Here is a 19,977-nt window from a genome sequence, read left to right as displayed (position 1 = left end):
CTTCTCAGTCTTTGTTCTCTTCGCTTTTCGGTTTTCGAATTTAGGTTCTGTTGGTGGGAGGAATTTACCTTCTGTTGGAGGGAATCGATGTTCTATTTTATTAATAAATAAAATATTTCGTGTCAGAGGCGGTCGGGGTTATGGAGAACTATAAAGCAGAGGAGGGATGGGTTGTGAGAGTTGAATGTTTGGCCCCTGCAGGCACTGAGAGATATCTTTATGAGCGAGAGCTAGTCAGGCCAAGAATACCCAGGTACCATTGACGCGAGAGCCAAATGGCCGGAACTGGGGCTTTGGTCCATGAGCGCAGCATGGGGTGGGTTACCACTGCTTGTATATTGGGGTGACAAGCCAGTTACATTTTCATGTCCTCTCTTTTTTGAGGTAAAGAGAACTAAGCTGCGCTGCCCTCCAGGTCCCCAGATTCAGCCTCTCACACAGATCTTCGCACCCCTGCCTCTCCATGCTCTCCAGAAAATAAACTCCACCAAGCTCGTTTTCTCCATACCTTTTTATTGAACTCTGCAGACTTCATGAAGGGACCATTTGCTTAGAATTCTTAAACATTTGGACATATTGTACAAGACAGGACAGCAGCCATAGGTCACAATTTCATCTCATCACATGCATATAAAGACACTGTTTTTTGTTGTTGTTGTTGTTTGGTTTCCGTGTGTGTGTGTGTGTGTGTGTGTGCGCGCGCACAAGTGCGCGCACGCATGTGGGTGTGTAATGTTCATTTTCACCTTTACAGGAAGGACTAGAGACGTCAACTGACCAGAGATGAATAGGACCCAAGAACACGACCCCGAGAAAAGAGCAGCTAAGGACATTGGTCATTTATGGCTAATGTGATTGGCTTGGCCCCTATCATGGGTGGGGCAATCAGAATGGCTTTGCTGGCAGAAAAGCCTCAACCTCACACCACGGTCCTGGGAGAGACAGAGAGTCTTAGCTAATGGGATCACGTGCATGCTACCATGGGGGCATTGAGGCTCAGAAGAAAGGAAGACTCTAAAACCTGGAGGCCAGGCTGGCCCTCTTTTCCTGCTGGACTCCCATGGCTCAGGGAATGCGATCTAGTTTCCAAATGTCAGCCCTCAGATTCCTACCCCCAGCAAGTCCCAGGTGAGGGAGAGCTCCCACTTCGGACCCTTGGCTTTGCCCACTGCGAGACCACAAAGTGGTGTCCCAATGGGCTATGTATGAACTAGACTAGAACACGAGGCTGAAGATACAGAGTAGAAGAGTAGGAAGGAGGCTGGGGCTGCCCTCCTGAACCCCAAAGAAGAGTAGCTTTTAGAATCCCACGGCCCCTAGGGCAGACAGAAAAGTGTCAAATTTGGACATCATCCTGGTCCCTGATACTCAAAGAACAGGTGGTGTCAGGGGGGGCTGTTACAGGCTTCGGTGAGAGGGGCCCCCCATTTCTCCTTCCTTCCCAGTTAGCAATACCTCAAGCCAGGTAAGAACTAATAAATGCCTCTATTCACTCACACATTCACACATCATTCATTCACTCAGAAGTCAATCATTTACACATTCACTCAAACAAACAGATTGGGGACCACTATGTGCCAAGGGCATACTCTGGCAGATAATCCTGAGTTCCTAGTGCAGAAAATGGTGTTCCCAGCCCTTGACCTTGGATTGAAGTCATGATGGATCTGGAGAGCAAAGGGCCAGCTGCCAGCCCAGCAGCTGCTGATCTCCCTCTTTCCCACCAACCAGGCATACCCAGCTCAGAGATCAAGCTCATCTAAGAGACAGCCCCAAAGCCCTAGTGAAGCCTAGGGGCTGTGAGCCAAGCTGTCGAACCTCTTGGCCATCTGCTTCTGTGCTTCTCTCCTTGTTTTCCAAACCTGGATCAGTTCAAGGAGGCAGGAAGGGTGGGGCGGTCCATGCATGACCCCCAAGAGCATCCCAATGGGACAGAATTGGAAGTTTCCTTCGTTTCCCAGGATTGTCATGTCATTGCAGCCACTAACTTGAGCTGTTCCTGCAGGACAGAGCCTCAAGGGGGATCTTGGAAACTGGCAGCTGCTCAGCCTATCCATTCAAATCGATCGTCCTGCCTCACCTCGTGATCGAACAGCCTGAGACAGCCTGGAGTTGGGGTCACCCTGAGGATGAAGCCCCATCTCCTCCAAATCTACCATATGCCATTAAGGGGGACTTTCAAACCTCTTTTGTCAAATGCTTCATTAGAAGAATGCAGCATCCAGATGCACTTAGGAAGGGGCTACAGATGTGGGAGATGGTATTTTGCCTGGAGGCAGCTGAAGACTTGTTTTGCTGTAAAAGTGGATTACAGCTGCCTCTCTCTTTTGGCCCTTCTGGACTTACTTCATTGGGTGGGAACTTCCAAAAGATTTGAATGGGATTTCCTGTTTTATTTGCCAGAAACAAACAAAAAAAAAGCCCTTTGGGAATGGTGCTATTTACTATTACCTGGGCAGTTTGTTCATTCGTTGGCTGGCTAGTGGGTAAAAGATAATTGTGTCTCTTGTACACACAGCCTGAGGCCTATGAGGGCACAGGATCTGGGCGGAAGGGCTGGAGCACCGTGAGATAGCCAGCCAGAAAAGGGATTACTTTTTGGCTGGCCTCAGGGAGGGTAGCACGAGGGTCATCTCATTCAGTGTGGTTTCTGTTAGGGCACTGGGGATGGGCTGGATGCATGATCTACAGGGTCATCAGAATTGTCCAGGACAGGGAACAGGAAGGAAGCAGGGTACCCTATGTCACCTTCCTAACCTGGTACCCCCTCTGAAAGCTCCAAATCCTAGCATTTGAGTCCCTGCTAACTGTGTTCCTTGCCTGCCTCGGTGGCTTGAGTCTGTGCCCTGATGTTCAAACCACGCATACACATATGTGCACGTGCATGTGTGCGCGCGCGCACACACACACACACCAGGAAATAGAGAGAAAGAGAGAGAATTTCCTTGGTTGTTCAGTCCAGTTGCCATGCATTGCCAGAGACCCTTTGCAACACTTATTTTGTACATTACCTATTCCATCATTAAACACCTGTGGTGTCAGGGACCTCATTACCCAACACGGCATTGAGTTCCATGGGTAGGCAGCCACACCTGTTAGAAGTACTTCCTTAATTTGAGCTGAAATTGACCACCCTGTCCCTTTCATTCAAGAGAAACTTTCAGAGACTCGCCATACAGCCATCTCGCAGGCAGGCGGTTTCTTCTTCAGGTGAACTGCCCCACTTCGCCCCATCCTGACCAGCCTTTAGATTTTTACAGGATATTTGCAAGGAAGGAATGGAGAGTGACTTAGAGGTGAAGATGAGAGGCCACTCGACTAACCGAGCCCCTTCCAGATCCAATTTTTCAAGTTGATGTTTTGGGAAGTTCAGTTGAAATTCCAGGTTAAGACAATGACTGGAAACCCAAACTACACAATCTCTTTGTAGCTGAAAACAGCCACACACAAAGGTGTTTGCTTACCTGGGCATTAAACCTAGCAAACTACTGGAAAAATAACTTTTCTGTTGTTCTCGTGCAAAAGTTTTAAAACATCTTGTCTTTTTTGTTTGGCTCTGGTTCAAACCAGATTATCAGGAAATTAGGGGTGGGAAAACTCTGATTAGGGTCTTAGTCTAGAATAATAGATTCATGCTTGGGTTGGTTTCCTCTGGGGGTGTTTCCCTGTTATCTGGGGGCTCCGACTGGGCTCAGATCTCCGATCTGGGCAGAGGCAAGAACCCTGAACTGACAGCAAGGCAGGCGGGCTACAAAAACCTAAGTAAATGCAAGTTGGAGATTATCTGAGATTTCTTCACCTTCCTGCATGAGTCGATGGATGAAGAATCACTTTCTGCTGAAGATTCTGCTTCGTGAGAAATCTTCTGGCCATCCAAACCACCTGGTGGAATTAATTATCAGGACCGTCCAGAATCCCTCCTGAGGCCTGGGTAGGTGGAAGCGGCCCCTACCGTGAATCTCTGGCTCTATGGAACTAGCAGCTGGAAAGGGAAGGGGAGATGAGATGGCAGATTCTGGGGACACGTCTTCTCAGGGGTTGGCTGCAGGCCTGTCTGGCCGCTGTTTTGGTGAGGCTGCTGGAAATGGATTGAAATGAGGAACTGATAAAAAGTTGATGAGGTCCGAAGCTTAGCATGTTCTCTGACGTTTGCAAGAACCAGAAAATGCCTGTCCTGTAGATCCAATTGATGTTACAGGGAGAAGGGCGATGGCAATAGGCCAGCCAACAGGGGCTTGGGTGTGCTCTGGATCTCAGAAATGCTCGCGGGAGGTTTGCTTGCATGAGATTTTTGGTTCTGAAATCTTTGGGGATGAGAAAACTCCATTCCCTCAGATCCCCAAAGGCATGTGGGGAATGAGCCTAACCAGTCCACATTCCATCTGGATTTTGAGGGTCATCCGTAGCCCCGTGTCCCCTGCTCTCAATCCTGCATCCATGCCCTGGATTCTTAGGAACAACGAATAGGATAAACACAGACAGAATGAAGAAAGTAACAGTATCAACAGACTCGAGGTCTCGTGCCAGGAAATGCCTGTAGCAGGAAGTCAGACCTTAAAGTCTTCCTCTAGCCCCAGAAAATCAGAATCCAAAGGAAGAAAAGAAAAAGCAGCCCAAGGGACAATGGGAGTAAATGAAAATGACCAGAAAATATCAGCTACGATAATGACCAATAATAAACTTTCTAAGATGTTATTCTGTATTACAAAAGAAGAAATTAGACTCAATGGCCCTATTATAAATTTGCTAAAAATACATATACATATATATATATATATATATTTTTTATCTGAACAGAAAAATAGACTACTCTGAGATGCATGGACATTCTATGATGTAGTCACGCATCAGATACTTCTAGAGCCAGAAAAATGGCAACAGAAAATGCAGAGGTAACTCTTATTTCTGGTTGTGGCCAGGTCTGGTTTGGGTCGCCTTGGCTGAGTGAAAGCATTTGGACGCTGTCATATAAGAAGTGAGAGGCGAGGAAACTTCAGCTCAGGGCTGGAGGGTCTTCATTGTCCTGCTGGGGGGCTCAAGGGAGCCCTCTTCTTCCTCCTGCCAACTTTGAAGCCACAGAAAAAGTCCTTTCCCAAAGAACCTCAAAGGTGTTTCATCATGCTCTCATTTGATTCCAAGTTGCTTGATTGGAGGCCAAAGCCTGGGATTAGTTGGCAGAGAAATAAGAGAAGGAGGGAGACAGAGACTTGGCTTTAGTGACCCTCGTCTGCGGTGAATTTGAAATTTCCCCTTGTCCATGGACTATATATACTCCAGCTCTGACTTGGAGCAAGACAGAAATACACAATAGTTACGAACATCAATAATACATTACAGTTTTACAGAAGAGAATACTATTTTGCTTTTTCTCCATAGAAATGTGGATCTTATTGGGAGAAAGGGCAGAAACAAGGCTACAGTGACTAAGACACAGAGGAGAGGTTGGGAATCAGTTTGAAAAAGTTTGTATCACCAGCAATTCTTCGGGGCAAGATGGGTGGGCTGGGAAAAAAATGGCCTCCTCAGGATTTTGCTGTTTCCCCTTCTTCTTCTTTTTTTTCTTGATCCCCCGATGCTTTTAGAGAAAGGGGCTTCACGGGAACAAAGGTTCACTCCTCTTTTTTCTTTCCCCATTAAGTGTGCTTAAGATAAAATTCCTAAAGAAGGCACTGAGAAATCCACTGCATTGAAGTTCAATTGTTTTTCTTTACCCAAAGATAAAAAGGTGAAGAAACTGACTCCTCCAGAGCTTGCCCACCTCTCTCTGCTGGTTGCAGATTCTCCCCGGCGTGATTGGGACACATAGCTACCTGGTCCCGAGCCCTTTCTGATGATGGTGGAAGTTGGAACTCAAGCTCAGCTGGGTTCTCGACGAGTTCACTGAGTTCGCCAAAGGGACCAGGCGTCCATCCATCTGCAGCCCCTAGTTTTGTTTCCTTGGGTTGCCTTGTTTTCCATTTTCATTGGTTTAGGAATGGCTGGGACACGGACCACCAAGTTACAGCAGTATCTGCCTCCAAACCATTGCTTTCCTTTCCTCCATCAAGACCCATCAGACAAGGTTAGCTTCTCAGTGGAGACTCTTAGGCAGATTTCCCAGTGCATGTACACAGGTACAGGTAGGGAGACAGGTACGTCCTTTTTGGCAGGTGGGGGCCGGGGTAAACTTACAGCACTCTATTTTGAATTGGGCGCACAGGGTAAAAGCTATATTCCCACAATGCATACACAAGTGAAAGAAAAAACAAAACAAAACAAAAAGCAATACTTTCTAAGCATAGTATATGCTGAGTTTCAATTATTCTGTTTCTATAAGAACTCTATAGGACTCTGGCTATGAAGCCTGAAAAAGTAGGTTCTTAATGATACTTCTGAATTCGTCCTTCAAAAGTGACTCAATAAAATGCTACTTTAAGGTCAGACAAAACACATGAGGAAGGAAGGGCTAGATCCTGCATGACCACACAAGGCAGAAAGGGCCTTTGGTTACAAGGAGAGTTGCACCAATTGGTTATCAGTTTAAAAAAAAAAAAAAGACAGAAATCATCTCCAATCTGTACACTTCTCATCTGCTTCAACCAACAAATGAAATGCCTTGATTTGAAGAAGGGGTGGTACGTTCCTTCTCACTATTTATGGCTATATTTAAACATGTTCACTTTCCTGATATGTAAAATAGACTATATTATTATTATTATTATTAATTTTTACAGATAGCATCATCTCTAAAAATATCTGCATCAGAAATCACAACTATTTACTTTTATCAAAAAGCATTTGTTTGTTTTCCCTGAAGTTTCACATTTGTGCTGATGGCGGATGTAAATGGTGATGAAAATGAAGAGACGCATCAGATGGCCCGGGCTGGCCATCCCTTGACGGGCCCCCAGCCCACAATGTGTGCTCAGCGAAACCCCCCGAGGACATTGCTTCTTCCTCTCTCTCGTGTGTCACTAGAATGGGATGACCTCACACTCTCTTTGTCCCTTAAGTCCCTTTACCTTTGCTGCCTGAGGACTCGGAGGATACCTCGGAAGAGTCAAGATACTTCGGCATGCATTTTCTTTGTTAACGCATCATAGAACAAAACTTCCCCTCTTGGAGGGAACCACGGTCCTTGGAGACGCTGAGAAGCAGTGTGAACCGGGTGTGTATTCAGCAGAGAACACGCGTTTTTTAACGGTGGTTGAATGACCCCATGTCATCATACCTGCGACAGGTGGCCCAACCTCATGCTGCTGTAAGGAAGGGCAGGCAGAGCGACTCTGTGAGATTTGTATACTGACAGGTAGATTGTGCCATTGTACTAACAGACAGACCAATAACACATTGAAGGACAGGTGAACATCACCATGTTTTGTTCCATCAGGAGGACATACACCTGTCACAATTGAGGACTGACAGATCTATAATATTGTCCTTGGGACATCATCCGTCCAAACTGTATTAAGAGAGCAACATCAGTCCATTGTACTAAAAACAGGCAGATGTCATCTTTCCTGACAGATGGGCCGACAGCATGGCGTCATGCTAGCCAGTGGCTGAACCCTATGTTACTGAACTGAGGAACAGCCAGCAACACCATGCCGCTGGACCGAAATCAAGCAGACTAACACCAGTTCATCAAACTAGGACAGGAAGAACAACACCAAGAAATACACCAGAACCATTCATGATGCACACAAATACTTATTGCTTTTGTCTGTACTGGCTGCATTGATGGCTGCAGAAAGGAGAGCTGAGCTTTTAATACAGACAGTGACACTAGAAACATACCAACAGCTGGTTGACAAGAAAGAACAGAGTAAAACACCCGACGCCCAACCTTCTACTATATTCTTCTGAGAAGTGCATGTTTCCTGTACACGTGACTTTACGGGAGGCCCCACTCAAAGGCCAAGTATCTTTCCTTGCAAGGGGGCAAAAGGGAAGCTTCAGAGGGGCAGGGAAGGTGCCTGCAGACCGACACAGCAATACCAGCACAGTATCACCCACTGCGGCCAGATACGGGCACGTAGCAACAATTCGGCTGCAGTTCCAAAGAGCGGCCCACAGGAAATCGTGCTTGTTTTAAAGTGCAAGATGTTGACACTGTCCCTGGTAGAACCTATTTTTGAAAAACATAAAGTGCTTTTTATTTTAACTTTTTTTTTTTTTATACCACAGGAAACAAAACAGAATTTCTATTATAGTAGATGTTTTCCCTGCCACAGCAGGAAGTATTCAAAAGTCTGAACTGGGCATTTCAATTGAAGATTTTTTTTTTCCTTTCGTTTTTGCAGATAAAAAAAAAATCAGATTTTATTCTGTTCTTCAGTAACATAGTCTCTTTGAATAAGCTATTTCTTTTGCATATTTGACACTTGCATATCTTTTGAGTCTACGCTAGCAATGTACAGAACACATTTTCCTTCTACAACCCTAAAGCAATACTCAGAGTTCTGTTGGCTGAGTGCCTGCCTTCGGAACCCTCCCCAGATTGCCAGGGGCAATTAGAATTGAGTACAAGTGGTGCAACTCACCCTGATGATATCTCAAAATAAAATGTCAGGTACTACGAAATACTGAAGTCAATGAAGACATTTGAGTAAGCGTTTTGTGCTGGGATCCTGGCTTGTGGCACAGAGATTTCCCTGTGACACAAGCATTCCCTGTAGCCTTCTAACAGTGGGGTCCATCCAAGAGGTGATGGACAGGAGTTTCTAGAGGTGGCCAGGCAATACCCGAAACCAAATTGGTCAACCCACTCTTTCAATACAAGCCACTTGTCCCAGCATCCTTCTCCAGGGAAGCCAGGAGGGATGGAGGCGTTGCTCTCGGAGGCTGTGATGAAGAGCCATAAGAGAAGAACGGGGCATAGGTGGCCGTGGTTATGTCTGAAACGTGGTAGTGGTGGCTGTGAGTTCTGCTCATGTCATCTCCCAAAGAGGGCAGTAGAGTTGTTAAAGGAGTCACCATATCCTATGGCTTGGCCAACTTCATTCCGATGGACCTATCGTGACTCTCAAGGCCTTAGGGAGCTTTCTCTGGAGTCTCTCTTCTTTCCAGGGGCTTCGCAGAGCCTTTCTGTTTTAAGAGTTCATGCAGAAAAGCTCCGTGGCAGGTAAGCTGAGCCGCACTCCTCTCTGGACCTCGCCACAAGTCTCTCCTCCATGTGGGGTAGTTCAGATGCTCTGATCGCGTGTGCTTCCATGGGCTCCTCCACCCGGCAACACACGGACCTCGGGGGAGATATGGTTCTCGAGTTTGCACTTTTCCTGACCACCAGGGGCTTTTCCAGTCAATGCTTCTGTAGAGTAAATACAGTTCTGTCTTAAGAACTTAGGGGAGGTGGGTAAGGGCGAACTTTCAAAGTGGTTCTTTTCTGATCTTGTCCCAACACTGAACTTGGGACTGGTGCTCCCATGGAGGCTCTTTGGAGGACTGGAGTCCACACTGTAAAGCACCTGTCCCTCATCATCTGTGTCTGCGTCAATGTACTGGTGGATACCTGCTTCGAAGTTGAATGCTATTGCTGTGTGTTTCTCAGGTGACCGGGGGGGTGTCCTAGCACTGGCTGTGGTGTAGATGGAGGACTCTGGACTCAGCACAGGCCTGTCCAAGAGTGTGGCACACTCCAGTCCAGCAACAGCAGCTGTAGCACCCCCCCGGTTCCTGAGAGGGTCGTGGTACATCCCCAGAACAGGGACTAATGGATTGGGGTCACCCTCCATGAAGTTGACTTTAAGTGCTCGGAGCTTCAAGGGGTTGTTGGTCTTCATGGAACTCTTGGGGCTCTCGATGAAGAAAGTTGAGTGATGGCTGGCATCGGGGGCAGGGTTGGCCTCCACAAACCTACCACCACTGGCACCTAGAGCTCCCCGCCAGCCCATCTCTGGGGCTATGCTGCCCCCAGTCTTGCTGGGGAGTGATGCCAAAGGACTATGGGAGAATCTGGTGGCTTCAGGGAAGTCTGTGGCACAGCTAATGAAGCTATCAATGCTCGACATGCTTCGCATATCGATGACCCCTTCTGTACGAGTGGGCAGAGGAGCTACGGGGCTGGGGATGCTCTCCATTTCAAGTTCTTCCTTTGGTTTGCTCTGTGTTGCTGACTCCTTGGTATTGAGGATGGGCTGAGATTGAGTCTTGGCCATCTTATTGTACATGTCTTCCAACTGCTGGACGTTCAGGTGCTGAGGACTAGAAGATGATCTGGCCTTCTCAGGGGATCCCTGCTCCTTATTTTCAAATGACTTACTTGAGCTGGTTTCGGACAGTGTCCTCTTTGTCCATTTCCATTTGTTGGGAGACAAGTGGTTATCTTGTACTTTGTCCTTCTTACCTATATTCTCTCCATTTTTCTCAACTACAATGTCCATCATTTCAATGCTCCGGGCAAAAGCATCCTTCATGTTCATGGATACAATGCTACCATTCCTCTTAGCTCTCTCCAGAGCCTCTCTCCGCTTGATTGCTTTCTCTTGCCTCTTCTGCTCCTTGTAGAACTCGGAGAAGTTATTGACAATGATGGGGATGGGAAGAGCAATCACCAGGACCCCTGCAATGCAGCAGAGTCCCCCCACAATTTTCCCCAGGAGAGTTTTGGGGTAGATATCTCCATACCCAACCGTTGTCATGGTAATAGTAGCCCACCAGAAAGAGGCTGGGATGCTTTTGAACTTGGTGTCCTCCTCGTCCTTCTCTGCAAAGAAGACAAGGCTGGAGAAGATCATGATACCCATGGCAAGAAAGAGGATAAGCAGGCCCAGCTCGTTGTAGCTCCGCCGCAAGGTGAAGCCCAAGGACTGGAGGCCAGTGGAGTGTCTGGCGAGCTTCAGGATGCGGAGAATGCGCATGATGCGGAAGATCTGGACCACGCGCCGCACATTCTGGAACTGCAGCACGCTCTTGTTGGATTCTGTGAGGAAGATGGTGACGTAGTACGGCAGGATGGCCAGCAAGTCGATGGCATTGAGCGGGCCCTTGAAGAACTTCCACTTCTTGGGCGAGGAGAGGAACCGCAGCAGGTACTCCATGGTGAACCACGCAATGCACACGGCCTCCACATGCGCCAGTTGGGGGTTGTCTGTGGTCTGACCAAACTCATCGAGGCTCTGCAGCTCGGGTAGCGTGTTGAGTGACAGGGCAATAGTGGAAAGGACGATGAACATGATGGAAATTATGGCAAGGATCTGTGAGAAGAGAGTATAAGAAGAAAGTGGGATTATTTATCAGCCACCAACGGATGATCACTCTAATACCCTGGGCCGGCAGGATGCTCCTCAATGTTCAGGAGCATTTCACATCTCGATAGTCACTTAACAATTGGATGGTTGTGCTGAAAAGATAATTTATTCAAATCTATTTATTATACAGATGTAGAAAATGGCTCAGAGAATTGAAGTGATTTAAAGCTAATTATCTAGCCTAGGGTTTGGTAAACTTTTTCCATGAACGGCCAGAGAGCAAATTTTTTAGACTTTGAAGTCTACAAACTCTTTATTGCTACTACTCAACTCTGCAGGGGTAGCATGGAAGCAGCCTCAGATAGTACATAAACGAATGGGTGTAACTATGTTTTAATAAAACTTTATTGACAAAAAGAGGCAGGGGACTGAATTTGACTTGTAGGCCATAGTTTGCGGACTCGTGATCTAGACCAGTGGTTCAGAAATATTATGAGGTGGGGTACTGCTTTCACGACAGGATACTAATGATAATAACAATAGTTACCCTTACTGAGTGTTCATTGTCATGTGAGGCACTGTGCTTAGCACTTGCCACACAATATCTTATGTCATTCTTAACAAAAACCCTAGTAAGTATTGTATCTCCAATGAACAGATGAAGAAACGTAGGCTTCTAAAGCTAGTAAGAGACAGGATTTTAACTGGGGTCTGTCTGACCCCAGAGCAGGAGCTCTTAAGGCTGTGTTAGAAATCAGATGAAAGCTACAGACCCCTTTGCTAGACACACAAAATTTTGCAGGTAATCCCCAGGGAAGCATAGTTATCCTGAACCCATGTTATTCACTTACGATTGGGACCATGGATCTTTTGAAGTTAAGGACCACAGCTTAACTACCTTTGAGTCCCCTGGGTCAAGAAGATGGTTTGGCCCAGAGAAAGAGCCTACTAGATGTTTGCTGGAATTGATGGAACCTAGCTAGTCCAGTCTGCGGCTTATGTAGAAATGCAAGCAGCTGTACTAAATTGCTCTGGGGGTCTTTTCCTAAAAATAAAAATCCAAGCACATCACTTACCTGCTTAATACATTTTTAGGACTCTTCGGGACAAAATCTAAACCTTTAAATTTGTCTATCCAGCCCCCCCTCCCCCCCGCCCTCATCTGTCTTCTTTTCAGAGACTTGCTTCTCTTCTTCTGCCCTTGCTGAAGTGCTGGGCTGGTTACCACACTTGTACCATTTGATTCCGGCTGCTGCCGACTGGCCCAGAGATGGACATAAGATCCAGGCTGGGCTCAGCCGACCCACTCAGGGATCCAGGGGTGGGGGCAAGTGGGTTATGGAATGGCGAGCCTCTGAATTAAACGGTCAAGTATAATCTTGGCTCCAACCAGCTTCATGTTCAGCCCAAGCTCCAAGCAAGTGTATCCCAAGTTGTAGGGAACAGAGAAGCCATAAAAGAATCTTTGAGAGAAGCCCAAGAACAAAGGGAAGAGGCAGAGCGAAGGAACTGTGAAGACGCAAGAGGTTTGAGAAGGGCATAGAGGGCACCAGTTAAGAGATTGAGCTCTTGTGTCAGGATGGCTTGGGTTCAAGTCCCAGCTTTGTCACTTCCTTACATCCGGCCAGTTATTTAACCTCTCTAGGCCTCAGTTTCCTCATCTGCAGAATGGGACGATAATGACAGTATCTAGCTCAGAGAGCTGTTGTGAAGATTAAATGTGTTAACACAAGCAAAACACTTAGAACACCTTCCAGCGGCATGTAGTGACTGATGAAGGCCAGCAATCATCCTGGGGGACTATCTCAGCCCACACCACTCCGTCAGCCCGGACCGCCCAGCCTCCGAGTGGCTCGGCTCATCTTTGCTTCCTGTTCTTGTTCTGAACTGGCCTGCATAAATGCCTTGGCTACTTGGGGGAGTGTGAGAGGCTTCTGTCCTCTGCAGTGACTCCCCAGTCAGGGCACATGGCTGTCAGGTCCCTTTGCGTTTTGACTTTGACCCTTCTCGTTGAGCTTTCCTGAAAGTTCCAAACGTCACGCTTCTCCAGCTACACACGACTACTGGCCAATTCTGCATGTCTGTGCCTCTTTCTTTCTGTCCAGTTCTCTAATCCATGTTTTAAAACCCAACCCATACATCCCCTCCCTCCCCCTTCCCCTCTGAGTTATCCCTACGGCAGGGCTGGCCACTCCATCCTTCGGGGTCTCTCATCATTTTGCCATATCTTGGAGTACATTATGGGAAGGGGAGTCCATCACTGCCCACTATCTGTGAGCTTCGCAGGGACAGAATAGGTTCTGAGGCTTACTTCTTCTTTGTACCCAGCACAAGGGCACGACACCAGCGCGCACTCCCAAAGTGTTCATTAGCTGCTGCTCAAGTTTACAGAGCTACAAGTGTAAAGGCCAGGACCACCATGCAGTTTTCAATTTGGCAACTATTTATTGATTATCTACTACGTGCCAGGCACTGGGAGCACCACAGGCAGCAAGAGAGTTCCGGTGTCTTTCTAGGCCGGCTCACAAGAAGAAAGGGAGCACCACGCAAGGCGGTGTTTCCCTAGCCCAAGTCGTTCTATCAACTTCTTGGGGCTTTTTGTTTGTTTTTGCCTATATTCATGTCCGATATATCCTGTTACTTAAAAAAAAAAAGCTCTTGAGTTTTACTTTCTTGATGACACTCATTGAAAAGAAAACTTCTGCAATCGCTTTATAAAATGAAATGTCTGATACGTACAAAAGCAGGTCTAATTTGTATATATTTACGAACCATAATCGAACGCCTACGAAGCCGGAGCCCAAGTGAAGAAACAGAACATGTAACAATAACACTGCCACTTCCTATGTATCTTTCTCCACCCCAGAGATAATCGAAAGCATCCCTTTGCTTTCCTGCAGAGTGCTTGATACAAGCGCACACATGCCCAGACAAACCGCCGTTTTATTTTGCTTGGTTTTGACACCGTGCTGTACGCCTTCTTCTGCTACCTATACTACTCGTCCCTGAATAGTAAAACTAAAACTAAAAATAAACAAAACGCACTCACCTTTTATTTTACCCTTAGGTAAATTTCTTAGGGTGAGGGTAAAAGGAACTGCTGCTTTCGCATGCTAAGGATATATGTATTAAATATTCATCAAAATAAATATGTCATCATTGGAATACAACATTTTAGCAGCACACATTAGGAACATCTGTGTCGAGGTTAGCAGTGTGACCCCTGGAGCTAAAATCCAGCTCTACCATTATTGGCTCGGTGGCCTTAGGCATCAAAACTTTCCTGGCCTCAGTTTCCTTATTTGTAAAATGGAGATATACCAGTGGTTCTTAACTGGGGATAATTTTGACTCCCAAGGGACGTTAGGTATATTCTGCAGAAATTTATGGTTGTTACGTTTTGAGGAATGGATGCTACTGGCTGCTAGCAGGTGGAGCCCAGGGATGCTGTTAAATGTCCTATAATGCACAGAACGATGCTATTAAATGTCCTATAATGCACAGGACAGTTCTTGAATTATCCAGCCCCAAATGTCAATAGTACCAAGGTTAAAAAGCCCTGGGATATACCACTGATAGCCCCTCATAAGTTGTAGAGTGGGAGAAAGGGGATTGTGCATGTATAGCTCCTAGCACAGAGCTAGCTAGGCACAGAATGGGTCTGACCCTATGGGACAGCCAGTCGGGGCCTTGGGTAGAGCCCCAAGGTTGCTGCTGCTGCCTCTGACTCCCTCCAGGAGAGAGGCTGTAGGAGAAGGAGCTGATCGCTGGGGAGTCAGTTTATTTAAAAGATGGGAGGTCCCGTTTTCCCCAGAGGTTGGCAGGGGAAGCCTGCTCCAGTTTCTAACCCCAGACAACTCCAGGGAAGGCCCACATAATTGATGTCTGCCGACAGACGACAGACGCATGAATTATGCACCCAGCTATTGTACAGTCCTTAGGACTGTTATTTTAAGGCGGCACCCCCTTTGTACTTGGGAATGTGCTCTCCCCCTCCCCTCCCCTCAGCCTAGGAAAGAAGTAAAGGGGGGTAAGAGGCCCCACTGGGTCCTGGGGGTGTGGCACCTGCTGCTCAGGGTTGAGTTGGGAGGGTTAGAAGGTACCAGATCCCCGCTGTGTGTGCGAAAGCATCGAATACCATGTGCGGTAATACAGCCTGTGTGCCTTCCCCGACCCACCCCTCCTGGCCCTGCCCACAAGACCGTTTTCTCTTCCAGAGTTGGGGCCACAGTTCCTAGATGGGGAACTTCTCAGAATGAGCTAAACCCTCTGTGCCTCAGCTTTCTCACCTGTAAAATGGGGCGTATGTCATTGTAGTGTCGCTGTGAGCATTTGATGAGTTCATAAGGCCCTTAGGTCAGCTTTTTTTGCTTTTATTACTCCACTGGCCTCCACTTATTTGGGATTTCGGTTTGAGTTCTGGAACTACGATTCCCTGGCCGTGTGGCCTTGGACAAGTTGCTTGTCCTCTCTGAGCCTCTATTTCCTTATCTCTAAAATGGAGATGAAAGTAATCGAGCACTTATCACGTAACTTAATATATATTATGTTATTAAACTATTATCTGGGTGATTCATCGTCACTGCTACCTTCAACCTTAGACGGGTTGTGTTTGGAGGTCCAGGACTAGGTTTGAGGACCCCAGGTCCTGGCTAAGGCAGCGATCATGCTACAAACAGCCTCAAGACCAAATGAATAGTGTTGATCTGGTCTCAGGAGTTGGGGAGCAGCCAGCACCTTGAGTCCTTTCAGGCCCAGCTCAGGCCCCTGATGGGGCCTCTGCATTTCCAGCCTTGCTTTCCTGGGATCTGAGCCAATCAGGTTTGGGCAGGACTCCAGGAACCCAGGGAGCAGAGACAGGAGCCAGGACCAGGGACTTGGAGGCTATCCCCAAATTCCCTCCTTGCAAGGTGGATCTGGATCCTGAAGCCCACTCGTCTGCACCAAATTGGGGAGGGAACTTCAGTCTTCTGGGAGAAGAGATCTGGGAAGAGCCAGGCCCTCCATATCCTGATCGTCAGCTACAGGGGTCGATCACAGGGATGCCCACCTCAGGCTCCAGCGATCAACACAGACTGTTTATCATTTCCTCTGTACACTCCCCTGCTCTTCCAGGAACGTGGATAAGGTACAGAATGTCCGTGCAGAAAAGGGCCTAGGCTCCTCTCTGGAAGACGGGAAGACTCAAGCAGAGAAGGGAAGGGACTTGTTCATGACACAGCTCATTGGAACCAAGTCTATATAGTGACACTAGAGGCTCTGGCAAGCTGAGAGCTGCAGGTTGTGTTCAGGGGCTGCAAACTGCTTTTCATACACACGCATGTTCATACCAGCATTATTCATAATAGCCAAAAAGTGGAATCGACCCAAATGTCCATTGACTGAAGATTAGAAAAACAAACTGTGCTATATCTATACAATGAAATATTATTCATCCATAAAAAGGATAGAAGTATCGATGTATGTTACAACATGGATGAATTGCCAAAACATTATACTAAGTGAAAGAGGCCAGACACGAAAGGTCACATACTGTATGATTCCACTTTATGAAATGTCCACTAAAGCAAATCTATAGAGACAGAAAGCGAATTAGTGGTCGCTAGAGTGGAGATAGGATTAATAGCTAATGGGTACGAGGGATCTCATTCGAATGAGGAAAATGTCCTAAAACTGATTTAGGACAGGATGGTAGCCCAACTTGGAGAATTTACTAAAAAATAATTTCCTTGCACACTGGAAATGGGTAAATTGCATGATATGAAAAATAAGCCTCAATAAAGTTATACCAAAAGTTGCTTTCCATAAAGAGTATCCCATTGCTTTTAATTCTCATAACCACATCGATCGGTCACAGGAGAGAAGCAGGAAACTGAGCAAGCCACCGCCCCTGCTGGAAACCCTGCGATGGCTCCCCACGCTCTCAGAGGAAGTTCTGACTCCTTTCCATTTAGCTGGCATGTGTTTATTGAGCACTTACTAAGTGCTATGTGAGTTCCTGGGATGCAGCATGGATAAGCAAGATGATTTCCCTGGTGTGGACAGGCACCAAAAACAAAACAAAACAAAACAAAACAAAACAAAACAAAACAAAACAAAAAAATGAAACCTAAACCAATAAAGGGACAAGATGATGTTGGATAGTGTTGTGTACTACACACTACTGAGAAAAACAAACCAGAGAGATCGGTAAAGAAGCATTGGGGGTGTCCGTGTGGCGTTGGGTGGTGGGCACCTCTATCAGGAGATGCCCTGGTTGCGGGGATCTGAGCGTGAAGAGTGTGTTATTCTAAGATCGGAGCATTCCAGGCAGTGGGCACAGCATGTGAAAAGGCCCTGAGGTGGGATCAAGCTTGGCGTATTACGCGACAGAAGGATGCTCAGTGAGGGTGGGGCTGAGTGAGCAGAGGGGAAGTTGGGAGGAGATGAGGCGGTAGAGGCAGGAGGGCCTGATGAGGTAAGATAAAGAGATCTGGATTTCATATTAGGACCATCTTTTTCCTCTCTGTCCAGATCCTTTTCTCTATTTCCCGCTGCATATTTCATACTGAATCCTGGCAAAATCACTCACAGTTCCCGAGCCAATGTATCACCTTGGCTTCTCACGCCTCCGGATCCTTGCCAGTGATGTTCCCACCGCCTAGAGTGCCCTTCCTCCCCTACTTCTCCAGGATGGTTCCTGCACCCTGTTCAGGCCTCAGCTCAGAGACCATTTGCTCCAGGCAGGCCCCTCTGCCTCCCAGGCCTGGGGTGGGTACATCTATCCCTTGGACTCCCACGGCTCTCAAGCTGCTCCCATCACAGCGCTGATCTTGCTGAGCTGGAGTTGTTTTTTTTTTTTTTTTTTTTTTTCCCTCTGTGTCTCACAATGGAATGTCAGGGCCATGAGGGCCCAGGCTGGTTCTGCTTTGCACTGCTGTGTCCCCAGCCCCCGAAACAGTACCCGGCACAGAGCGGGTGCTCCCTAACCAGTCGATAAATAAACGAACAAACAAGTGAATGAAATGGAGGCTCAGAGAATCAAGTGACTTTCCCAGGGCCACATAACTCGGGAGCGGCAAATCTGCGACTCCATCTCAGGTTCCTGGGTCTCCCAAGCTGGTTTCAAGGACGCAGGAGGCGGAGGCTTCTGGATTATCAAAGCTTTCTCTCCTTTTATGGACTTCCGCTTCCCCAGGCTTTAAGGGGAGATTACAGCCAGGGAGTTTTAATTATAAGGGTCACTGATGTAGATCCGATTAGGGGGATTGGGAGCAGGCTGGTGGTTTTGCCCCCCTCCCTCACAGATGGGGGCCGCTAGTTGGGGGTTAATGAGAAATTTGAGTCAGGAGCCTGCAGGGGGCACTCCCGGGCACAAAAGGGTAGGAATTCAGGGATCCGCATGCTGCTTGGGGTAAGCCGGGCAACAGTGGCCTTCACCACGAGAGGGCAACCAAGTCACGAAGGCAGAAACGAGGTGCAGTGGCATTGCTGGGGTGTCTTGGGCATTATAAACCAGATGGCTTGAGGCTGAAAAATTTATTTTTCCTTATTTGCCCAAGATTCAAACTTGGGAGATTTCACATAAAAAATTCAGATTTTCAGATTCCCTTGGAAAATTCGATGTGTCTACGCTCGACCTGTGTTCCCGAAGGCAGCCATTGGCTACAGCTTAAGAGTCAGCGGCCCTGGGCGTGGCTCCCCAATTTGCCACGAGCTCCTTGCTCCTTTCATTTCTGTCAAGTCTCTGTAGACGGTGGGTTTGCAATCCTGGACTGATGCAATTCTGAAGAAAGCAACCCCTTACTGACCTGCTACCATATATGAAGAGCTTTCCAGACGAGATCTGTATTGAATTGCGCGAGCCAGAAATCTAGGGATCACACTCGGCACACCCCATCCTATTCTTTACCCCCATATCTAATCTCTCACCAAGTCTTGTCAATTCTGGCTCACACATATCTTTGAATCTGTTCCATTCTCTCGCCTGCAAGCTACCACCTTGTCCCAAGCCACCATCACCTCCCAGACCACCGCAAATAGACATCTTTCTGGTCTCCCCAAAGCCACTCTGACCCACTGTGGCAAAAACCAGTAGATGTTCCCAATATATATTCTTCCCTTCTTCCATTGTAATGAAGTTTTAGCTGGACATGGGCTACCCAGAATAAAGACTACATTTCCCAGCTTCCCTTGCAGTTAGATGCGGCTATGTGACTAAGTCTGACCAATGGACTGTGAGCAGAAATGATGTTCGCCCTTTCTCCTTTTCTTCTTTCTTGCTGGCTGGGAGGCAGATGTGCTGAGCAGAGCTGGCGCAACTAACTCGGGTTTGAGATGGAAGCTAATCCCAGCCGTACATTTATTTGCCCTTTACTGAAAAAGTTTACCCACTCCTCGTCTGCCCTATAACATCTATCTTGTTTAAGCCACTATATTTTGGGGTCTCACATTACAGCCACTTAATCAATAGCGTGCCTAACTCTTCAGCCGCATCTTCCTGGCTTCCTTTTGCTCTTTCATCTCAGGTCCATTAGCATTTTGGTCCCTCATAGCCTCCATGATTCTTCTTGCCTCGTGGCCTTTACCCAGCATGCTGGTCCTTCTGCTTGGAAGGCTTTTTCCTCCACTCTGCCTGGTTAACTCCTACTCATCTACCTTGTCTCAGCTCTCTCATCCTTGACTTCCCTTACCAGGTCAAATTCCCAATTGCAGGCACTCCTAGTGCCATATCACTTCATAATGCTGTCCAAGTTGCAATTTCACAATGATGTCCATCTTTGTACAATGCAAGCAAGTTGACGCTGAAGTCCCTCTTTCTTTCTTAACA

The 19,977-nt window shown here is 47.2% G+C and overlaps 1 protein-coding gene across 2 annotated transcripts in view; it reads right to left on the bottom strand.

Annotated features, from left to right (window-relative positions):
• Nucleotides 1-674: 674 nt before the first annotated feature.
• Nucleotides 675-19,977, bottom strand: part of KCNB1 (potassium voltage-gated channel subfamily B member 1) — an 87,781-nt gene continuing 68,478 nt past the window's right edge. For both annotated transcript variants that reach the window (XM_016143725.2, XM_016143724.2), the window contains exon 3: nucleotides 675-11,174. In XM_016143725.2, the coding sequence (XP_015999211.1) occupies nucleotides 9,165-11,174 (2,010 nt within the window). In that variant the 3' untranslated portion in view covers nucleotides 675-9,164. The remainder of the gene's footprint in view (nucleotides 11,175-19,977) is intronic.

Source organism: Rousettus aegyptiacus, unplaced genomic scaffold, assembly GCF_014176215.1.
Source record: "Rousettus aegyptiacus isolate mRouAeg1 unplaced genomic scaffold, mRouAeg1.p scaffold_m13_p_12, whole genome shotgun sequence".
Lineage (NCBI taxonomy): Eukaryota > Metazoa > Chordata > Mammalia > Chiroptera > Pteropodidae > Rousettus > Rousettus aegyptiacus.
This window is presented reverse-complemented; position numbering and strand designations above follow the sequence as displayed.